At 47.7% G+C, this 10,625-nt stretch overlaps 1 protein-coding gene across 8 annotated transcripts in view; it reads right to left on the bottom strand.

Moving 5' to 3' along the window:
- Positions 1-5,515: 5,515 nt before the first annotated feature.
- Ascc1 (activating signal cointegrator 1 complex subunit 1) overlaps positions 5,516-10,625 on the bottom strand; it is an 89,457-nt gene continuing 84,347 nt past the window's right edge. For all 8 annotated transcript variants that reach the window (XM_087597216.1, XM_087597217.1, XM_087597219.1 and 5 more), the window contains 2 exon segments: positions 7,979-8,100; positions 5,516-5,851 (listed from right to left, as the gene is read on the bottom strand). In XM_087597216.1, coding sequence (XP_087453342.1) covers positions 7,984-8,100 — 117 coding nt within the window. In that variant the 3' untranslated portion in view covers positions 5,516-5,851; positions 7,979-7,983.

The raw sequence follows: 10,625 nt of genomic DNA, 5'->3' as shown, positions 1-10,625 counted from the left end.
CGTTTAGGGGCTGTCACCCTTTTGTTAGCTTTTCCTAGGGCAACCCTAAACATGCGTGTCTAGCCATCTCATCTGCCTTGAGTCTGCAAATCTAAACAGGCCCATCCATTGGCTTGCGACTTTGACTTCATGTTGAGTTTGGTGGGGCACTGGGGAAGGAGCTGAGGCGGGAGGGGCTGTCTCTGTTGGAGGTTGTATAGGTTTCTGTTAGGACGGTGACCCTCGCCACTGCCTGTAGACCTGTGCTGACTTACCAGCTGGGAAGGCTGGCGGCTGGGCACCGACCCAGGATCGGAACAGGAATGGGATTTGCGTTACAAATAAACTGGAGTACAACAGAGCAAAACAAATTAAGCTTTTGGGTTTTTATAAAAGACTTGGCTGCTGTGATGTTAAACAAACAAACAAACAAACAAACAAACAAACAAAGGCAATGAAAGAACACAGTCTTAATCAATAGGAAAAAACACAGGTTGTGAGGGTTACAATCATCTGGAGCCTGGCATGCCTCCCGGGTGTTGTGTGCCTTGGTGGCCCGGCTGGGTGGGGACCCTTGGGAAACACAATAGTTCCCCTTGGTTTTCCTCGGATTTCCTGTGCTGCTGCAAGCCCCAGATACTGAACTCTGTATCTCACAATGGATGCAGAGCCCTCCCAGGAGGTGCAGGGAGCCTCACGGTGGAGCTCAGCTTGTCACAAGGACTGGAGGGGACTGAGAGGATCCCAGTTTCCATACAGAATGGAGTGCTAATGCTACACTACATATCATACAATGGCTGTGACACTTGAGCAGAACTGTTCCAGGCATTGCAAAAACAAAGCAGTTTGTCCCTTGTGTTGGAGAGGTATAATCCACTGTTCTGAAGAGTTACCAAATCTTTTTATCTTTCCCACATCTTTTTCTTTTCTTTTTAAGATTTAATTATTGTGTGCATGTGAATACACTGTCACTCTCTTCAGACACACCAGAAGAGGGCATCTGATCCCATTACAAATGTTTGTGAGCCACCATGTGGTTGCTGGGATTTGAACTCAGGACCTCTGGAAGAGCAATCAGTGCTGTAGTCAGTGTTCTTAACCACTGAGCCATCTCCCCAGGCCTCCCCATCTTCTTAATCCTGGTCTTTTTAGTTCAAAGTGGTCTTCTGTAGCCCAGTCTGGCTTCCAATGTGATATGTAGCTTGAGGGTGACCTTTCGATTTTTTCTCCTGCCTCCAGCTATCAAGTGCCTCCTGAGACATCAAACCCAGGCCTTCATCCAGGTAGATGAGTGCTCTACCCACTGAGCCACATGCCCCTCAATCCTAGTCATAGCTATCCACATGTCTTCAAGGCACTTAGCAGACAGTAGATGCACAAAGGGCTCCAGTGGTCTAGTCACCAGAGCTGCTTAATGCGGAGTATGGAAACTAGCCCAATGCCAGTTCAGGAACTTGCAGCTGCCTTCGGACCCATGAAGGTCAGAACGTTTTCCACACATGGGCAGCTCATTCAAGGAGACCTGCTTCCTGCAGCAGCACAACCCGAGACATTTGCTAGAGCTGAGGAAGAAGCTAGTTAGGGGGAAGAATCCAAATTGGTGAACCTAAGAATTATGCAAAAGAACTCATAACCTGGGGCTGGAGAGATGGCTCAGTGGTTAAGAGCACCAACTGCTCTTCCAGAGGTCCTGAGTTCAAATTCCAGCAACCACATGGTGGCTCACAACCATCTGTAATGGGATCCGATGACCTCTTCTGGTGTGTGTCTGAAGACAGCTACAGTGCACTCATATACAAAATAAATAAATCCTTAAAAAAAAAAAAAGAACTCATAACCTGGTTTATAAAGTAAAATGCTTTTCTTCTAGAGAATTATTGGGAGGTCAGCCTTTCCACACCACAGTCCCCAAATATGAGATACTGCTAAACGTGTTTGTTAAAAAGCATGGATGGGTGTGTCTCTTACATTTTTCTGTTGCATTTAATACTAACAATAGAAAATTGAGAACCTTAATTTTCTAATAAAAATGCCCAATATGTTTCCCATCATTCTCATTTCTAAGATGTTATAAGTTCAAAAAGATAATTGCACAAAGATACTTCAAAATTATCCCTGCCAAGCATATCTAGAAACCAATTCACGCTCATTTGTGACATTTGCGCTTGGTTGTCAACCTGACTACATTTGGAATTGACTAAAACTCCAGTGGCTGGACACACCTGCAAATGGTTTGTTTTTTCCTTAGTTAAGTCATTTGAAGTGGCAAGACCCACCTTCCATCTGGATCTTTTGAGGTGAGAAGACCCACCGCCTTCTGGGCGGCCTCTGTAAAAGACAGGAAGAAGGGAGCTCTTGCTCTCTGCCTGCTCGCCCCTGCTCTCACTGGCAAGTCCATTCCTTCACTGGCATTTCTTTGGGATTCTGTTGAGTACTGAAGACAGCTGAGACACCCTGCCTCATGGACTGAACTACTGGGCTCTTGGATTTCTCTTTGGTAGACAGCTATTGTTGGGTATAGCTGTAAGTCTGTAAGCCATTCTAATAAACCCCATATAGATTCTATACAAGTGTATGTATATATTCTGTAAATTCTGTTCCTCTAGAGAACCTACTAAAACCATTAACCAATCATCCGCTTGTTAAATTTAAAACTGTACCAACAGCTGGTCCCTGTGTTGTGTGAACCTGTACCCCCAGGATTTGGGAGGGCTGAAACAGAAGGTCATTTCCAGACAGGCAACATAAGACCTGCCTGGGTAACACAGCAAGCACCCACCTCAAACAAAACAAGTATTTACAAAGTACTACTACATGGATATTGAAAGCAAAGAAGCTCCCCATCTATTGAGAGTAACGTGAGTGGATGGGGAGAGCTCATCTGGTTTATGCTCTGGGCTGGGATGGAGGCCAGTGGTAGAGCTCTTGTGTATCACGTGACCTGAGGCTGCAAACCCTTCCCAGCTGATCCTTGTGTCACTGTGACAAACACCTGGGAGCACCTCTGAGAGTTACTGTCTCTGCTGTTGGAGGGTCCCTGCTGCTTTGGCTCCGGGGCAGCGGAGCACATCACAGTGAGAGAGGCAGAGGAGCCTGCTTCCTCAAAGTAGCTGGAAAACAGAGAGCAGAGCCTGGGCACCCCACTGTCTTTTTTAAGGACACCCCCAAGTGCCCTTAGCTCCTTCCGGAAGGACCCACTTCCCAAGGTTCCATTCCCTCCTCATAATGCCACTGGTTTGTGACTAAACTTTTAAACACATAGCCTTGGAGGAGGAGCGTCCAAACCACAGCAGTCTCCTCTGCGCGACCCCATAGGGAAGACAGTACAGCGTTATATGGTTTTTAACCTTCTGGTCTCAGGAGACTTTTACACCAAAGTACTACTGAGGACCCCCAAGAACTTCTGTGTGTGTGTGAAACAGGCACACATTGGCATTTAGTATGCTTGAAAATAAAACTAAGAATTTAAAAATGCACTTATGGGGTTGGGGATTTAGCTCAGTGGTAGAGCGCTTGCCTAGGAAGCGCAAGGCCCTGGGTTCGATCCCCAGCTCCGAAAAAAAGAACCAGGAAAAAAAATAAAAATATACTTATTTAAAAATAATCTCATTTCACATTAATAAAACAATGGTGTATTATATGAGAAACATAAATCCCTCACAATTAGGGGAAAAGGGGGCATTGTTTTTCATTCTTTTCAAATCCCTTTAATGTCTGGTTCAAAGGAAGGCAGGTAGTCTAAGAGCTTCTGCACCCAGCAGCTGACTGTGAGGGCTGCTATAACAAAGTGCCACAGACCCAAGGCCTCTGAACAGTCAGTTTATATTCACAGTTCCTGAGGCTCCAAGTTCAAGATCAAAGCATTCGGGCTTAGTCTCTCTAGAAGTCACTGTTCGTGGCTTCCACAGGGTCTCCCAGGCCCTTCCTTCCTCTGTGTGAATCCTAGTCCTGTCTTTACTTTCCTCTTAAGGACTCCAGGCCAGTGGGGCTTGAGTCCACCCTAATGGCCTCACATGTCACTTAACTGCCTCTTTAAAGGCCCTGTCTCCAAAAACAGCAACATGGAGGTCCGGGCAGGACACAATTCCTAACAGCAGGTAGAAAAGAAAATCACTAGCACGAGTCCAGAAGAACTGAGAACAAAAACGGGTCAGTTAACTTCAATGGGTTCTTCAAGAACCCACAATGCCTTAGCACTTTTATAAAATTAGTCTGGACATCATAAACCCCTCCTAAAAGGTTTTGGGGATCCTGGCAATGCAAAAACTAGACTTTGAGACCAAAGGCTTCAGGCAAAAATTTTAACCTTTTAAAAAAAGATTTATGTATTTCTGAGTGTCTGTGTGCACGTGTCATGTATGCATGTCAGAGTGTGTGTGTGTGTGTGTGTGTGTGTGTGTGTGTGTGTGTGTGTGTGTGTGTGTGATGTATGTTGGTGCTCACAGAAGCCAGAAGAGAGCCTCATCGCATCTCCTGGAGCTAGAGTTATAAGCAAGTGTGAGCTACCTGACCAACCTCAGGACCTCTGGAAGAGCAGCAAGCACTCTTAACCACTGAGCCATCTCTAGATTTCTTAATCTTGTTAATCCTCAGGTTAAAAAGTAAGGATGAGGGTGGTGGTGATGATGGTGATGGTGGTGGTGGTGATGGTGATGATGATGGTGGTGGTGGTGATGGTGATGGTGGTGGTGGTGATGGTGGTAATGACAATGATGATGGTGACAATGATGATGACAATGATGACCATGATGATGACAGCAATGACAACAGTGTCCAGCGCACTACTGGGAAGGCTGAGTCATGTGCAAATACATGACCAGTAGGCGTAGTCTGTTAATATTAGTTACTACTGTTTGTACAAAAAAGAAAATTATTTCTCAAATTTGACCAGGTGTGGTGGACATGCCTTTAATCCCAGCACTGGGGAGGCAGAGTCAGAGTCAAACAGATCTCTGTGAGTTCAAGGCCAGCCTGGTCTACATACCAAGTTCCAAGGCAGCCAACCAGGCTACACAGAGATACTGTCTCAAAAATCAGAAGCAAAAGAAAAGATAAAAATTAAAAAAAAAAAAAGAATCCTAATTCTACTAGCATCTACCAATATACAAACTACTACAAAACACACAAATCCTCATGTACATTTCGTTAGTCATCACGATGTCAATCCTGTCACCTCTGGGAAACCGCCTAACGAAACGGCGCCTCCCTAACCATGAGGTATGTGCTCATGTGTGTAGAGAACAGAAACCCTGTGCTCGGATAACAATTCTGTCAAGAACTGAGAATCTGACATATCACACAGGCGTAAGTCATTAATACCTGACACCCCAAAAAGTTAACAGACAAGGCCACCTGACAGCGGGGAGAGAAGCTCTGGGGAGGAAAGCAGGGTCAAAGTAAAGCCCCGTCCTGTGTAACACCCCAAGGTGAGCTACAAGACCGCCTGCCGTCAGCAGCAAGTGGGAGCCTTTTGGGGAAGCAGGCCCTGATGCACTTACGAGTGATCCTTGGTAAAAGAACAGCACCCAACACACAGTCACCGTTCCCAGGGCACGGCACAGCGGCCTGGGAAGCTCATTTATTTGCAGACAGCCTGTGCTGTGCCATCTCACAGAGAAGCACCACCTCTCCACAGCACCATGATGCACCACAGAGTTCATGGACAGGCTTCACAGAAAGGAGGGCTGGAGGATGAGGAATGAGGAAAAAGAAGCCAAGGATGAGGGGGAGGATGAGAGCCAGGAGGGAGGAGCACAGGCTGGAGCGTCCTCCTCGTCAGTCAACTGGAGCCTGAAGGAAGGGCCTGCTGCTGTGGTGCTGCCAGGCTCCCGATGGCCAACGCCTCAGTCAGTCCCTGTTCTCCGATGCTCTCCTGGGAAGGAACCAGAGAAGACTGGGATGCAGCAGAACAGGACTCCAACACTGTTACAGCTTGTTTGTTTTAATGTTTGTTTCTCTTTATCTTATGTGTTATGGCTGTTTTGCCTGCATATATATCTGAGCGCTATTTATATCCCTGGTCTGTAGAGGACAGAATTGGATGTTGGATCCCCTGGAACTGGAGTTACAGAATGTTGTGAGCCTCCATGGGCGTGCTGGGAATCGAACCCAGGTGTTCTGGAAGAACAGTATTCTTATTTATACCTTGGGATTCTTTTTTTTTTTTTTTTTTTTTGGTTCTTTTTTTTCAGAGCTGGGGACCTAACCCAGGGCCTTGCGCTTCCTAGGCAAGCGCTCTACCACTGAGCTAAATCCCCAACCCCATACCTTAGGATTCTTTTCAGTTTTTGGGAGAGTTCTTGGTTTCATCTATCCCAAACTGGCCTTGAACTCTCTATATAGCCAAAGCTGACCTTAAACTTCTGATCCTCCTGCCTCTGCCTCCTACGTGCTGGGACTACAGGCATCGGCCACCAGATACTACATAAATACATGGTGCTGGGGATCTCACCCATGGTCTCATGTGCAGTATTCATGTACTCTACCAACTGAGATATATCCCCAGCCACCCAAATACTTTTAGGGACTAAACTGAGAATTAAAATGGACAGATCGAGCAATATAAATGTAATCATGACTGCTAAGGACAGGACTGTGGCCACACTAAACCAAGCCAAAGGGATTGGGCTCAAGCCCTCCTTGTACCCACGAGCATCTCAGCAGACACTGTGGACCTGGATGACCATCGAAAGGACCGTGGTGTTGGGGGTTTGGAGGGGCCTCCCAGGACAAACAGCATCTGTCCTAAATGTGCTTCCTATTGCTAAGGTGAAGACCATGAGCAACATCAACCTAGGTGGGAAAGGCCTGGCTTCCTGCTCCTCATGGCTTGTCCCCTGCTTTCTCATACAGCCTAGGACCACCTGCTCCTCATGGCTTGTCCCCTGCTTTCTCATACAGCCTAGGACCACCTGCTCCTCATGGCTTGTCCCCTGCTTTCTCATACAGCCTAGGACCACCTGCTCCTCATGGCTTGTTCCCTGCTTTCTCATACAGCCTAGGACCACCTGCTCCTCATGGCTTGTCCCCTGCTTTCTCATACAGCCTAGGACCACCTGCTCCTCATGGCTTGTCCCCTGCTTTCTCATACAGCCTAGGACCACCTGCTCCTCATGGCTTGTTCCCTGCTTTCTCATACAGCCTAGGACCACCTGCTCCTCATGGCTTGTCCCCTGCTTTCTCATACAGCCTAGGACCACCTGCTCCTCATGGCTTGTCCCCTGCTTTCTCATACAGCCTAGGACCACCTGCTCCTCATGGCTTGTTCCCTGCTTTCTCATACAGCCTAGGACCACCTGCTCCTCATGGCTTGTCCCCTGCTTTCTCATACAGCCTAGGACCACCTGCTCCTCATGGCTTGTCCCCTGCTTTCTCATACAGCCTAGGACCACCTGCTCCTCATGGCTTGTTCCCTGCTTTCTCATACAGCCTAGGACCACCTGCTCCTCATGGCTTGTCCCCTGCTTTCTCATACAGCCTAGGACCACCTGCTCCTCATGGCTTGTCCCCTGCTTTCTCATACAGCCTAGGACCACCTGCTCCTCATGGCTTGTCCCCTGCTTTCTCATACAGCCTAGGACCACCTGCTCCTCATGGCTTGTCCCCTGCTTTCTCATACAGCCTAGGACCACCTGCTCCTCATGGCTTGTCCCCTGCTTTCTCATACAGCCTAGGACCACCTGCTCCTCATGGCTTGTCCCCTGCTTTCTCATACAGCCTAGGACCACCTGCCCAGGACTCACACCACGTGGAGCAGGCTGGGCCTTCCGCATCAATCTTTACTCAAGAAAGCACCCCACAGGCATGCCTACAGGCCAACCTTGTAGAGGCATTTTTGCCACTCCAGTTCCCTCCTCCCAGACGCCTATAGCTTGTATCAAATCGACAGGAAGCTAACCAGCACATCATCCGAGTTCCCACACCCACACCCCAGTGACTGAAATGAAGCCTCTCTTCTTCACCACCTTAGGAAGACATTCATTTCTAGTGCTTTCTATACCCATGTCAGGAGAAGTCAACATGTCCGCAGGAAGCATAGTTTCCGAAGCTGTCCACCGTGAACCTCTGGGAGATGTGAATAGAATTCAGCTTCAGGGAACCAAAGTAGAAGTTCTCAAATGTCTGCAAAGGAAGAAATCAAAGAGAGCTAGAGATGAAAATGTTCACTGTCCCTTCTGCCTTTAAACACCACACCACAACACCCAACCTCCCCCGCCCCAGGTTTTCCCTCGGTGTTTATTCTGAATAATGATCCTAGAGAGGAGGGAGGGGGTGGAGTGAGAAAGGACAGCCGGTTCCTCTTCATTAGTCCTGAAGTCTCCCTGAGAAAATGCACTACGGAGGAGGGCTGCAAAGTCAAAGCCAAGAGTTCTCTACCCAGCAGACACGCCAAGACCACGTGGTAAGGCGCCTGGGGCTGCGCGCACTCACAGGCCTTGACAACGGGTGTCTGACTTTCAGTTACTGAGTGAGACCCATTAGTATCAGGTTTTCTTAGGGTGACCTAAAATAAAAGCCTTCTTGTCAACAGCTAGGGGAACTGACAGTGTGAGCACGAGATGGATCCCAGTGTCAAACATGATGGGGACAGTGTGGTAAGGGACACTTGGTGCTCAAGCGCACAGCACTGCCAGAGAACACTGGGTCTCTCTGAGAACTCAGGCCAGCATCCTCTAGGAATTGTCCCACACTGCACTCTTCCGTCCTGAGTGCAGTCAAGAGCATCAGTGGGAGGGACGAACCTGACCTTGTAAAGATACATTCAAAAGTCACAATCTGAAATAACACTGAAATTCATCCCAGAGCTGAGGAAGGGCTGGCAGAGAGCAGTCTATGACCACGCCACCCTGAACTTAGCCTAGCTCATCTCAGAAGCTAAGTCAGGCCTGGGAAGAACCGGGATGGAAGGAATGGCTACCCTTCAGCTAGGAACTGTTCTCTTTACAGTCAGAAAGAACCCAAGAACCCTTCCTTTTTTCCCCTCTGGTCCTGGGCTTGAGCTGAGGGGTTTCTGCATGTGCTCCACCTCCAAACTATATCCCAGCTCCAAGCAGCCTTTCCATACAAGTACCCAACACCACTGAGTAGACACTAAGGGTGGAGCGATGCTCTGCACACTGGCAGCTGTCTCCTCACTTTAGCCCAGCCCCCACACTCACGAACTCCAGGCGCTGCCACCTCCCCTCCTCCTGCAATTAGTGGCCTAGAAAAATGTCTGAGGTTCATTAAAAGCTAACTTTACAAAGTCCAGTAAATATTGATTCTTCAACATGACATCAATTTGACCCCAGAGGATCTATGTGGAGGCTTGAGCTACACTCTCTTGTCTTTTTTAAAGGAGACCAGCCCTCTCCTGCACTGACTTACACAATTAACTCTGTTTCCTGGCTCAGGCAGTCTGTGCAAACCATATCCACTCTTGTAAAAAAAAAAAAATCGAGGCTGAAATAGTTATCTGCTAATCCCTTTGCTGAACATTAATTTGAAACGAAACCCACGTAAACAAGACTGAAAGATTTACAGCTTTGCAAACCGAAGCCCTCTAGGTACAGAAAATACGTAATAACCAAGAAACAAAGGAGGGACAAAATGAAGCCATCGGGAGCTCAGATGTCCTACAAGTTACTCTGGAAGGACTTTGAGTCCTCTACCTCCTCTCTGCCCACAGTCCCAAGTAAAGGAGGCATCAGAGCAAGGAGCTGGAAGTGAGCCACCCATGCCTGGGCTTTTCCTCTTACAGACCCCGGAGACATGATCTGCCCAGGGGAATCCTTTCTACACTCAACCTGATGAATGGAAATCGTGCGTGTAAGGTAATGAAGTTAGTTAGGCGTGATTCCAGTGAAGTACTTAGGATTAGCAGGAGAGAGAACACATGCTCACACTCTCCAAGGCCAGTGCAGGCTGTGAAGACAACTCATGCAGTGACACCACCCACCACACCTACCTGCGTGGGATAAAGAAAATCACAGTGAGCAGAGACAGGGAGCTGGACAAGCAGAGATGCCTTTAAGTTGTCATCTATTACTGAGGACCAGGAGTTTCTTATGGCGGCTCTAACATCTCCCTGTTCTCTACGTCTGGCATTTACTTTACCTTCCCAAGTTCCTGCATGTAGATGTCTGTAGCTCAGGCTAGCCTTCTTTATAGCCTTTCCTACCTTGGTGTTCCTGTTCTCTGCGAATGCTTGGAAAGACTTTAGGACAGATGGTCAAGCACCAATTTCTCACCTACTTTATTCCTTAGTCACTGATATATTTTTAGCATGAAGCCTTGCTGTTGGTGCTATCAATTATTTCTAGTGACTCATCAGAATATTAACCCTGTGGAAGGAGGAACGGAGTCCCACTATATTCTGTATACGCTGTAACAGAACCTAGTTGTCTACACGGGACCAACGAATATCTGCTGAGTCAAACCTCCTGCTACAGACCTCACCCTCTGTCTCAAGTACACAGAGGAGACAGCATGACGCGTCTATGAATACACTGGAAATCTGTCAAGAAATCCCTGAAGGGGACTTACGGAAACTTGTATCACCTCTAATTATGCTGGGAGTGGGAAGCATATCTCAATTCTAACTGGCTGTCAAGGAAAAGCCGAGTCAGTATGGAAACTTACCGACTCTGTTGGGTCCCTCTGTTTCT

Source organism: Rattus norvegicus, chromosome 20 (genome assembly GCF_021556685.1).
Source record: "Rattus norvegicus strain SHRSP/BbbUtx chromosome 20, alternate assembly SHRSP_T2T, whole genome shotgun sequence".
NCBI classification, from domain to species: Eukaryota; Metazoa; Chordata; class Mammalia; order Rodentia; family Muridae; genus Rattus; species Rattus norvegicus.
Note: the sequence above shows the minus strand (reverse complement) of the source record. Positions and strands in the feature narration are given on the sequence as shown.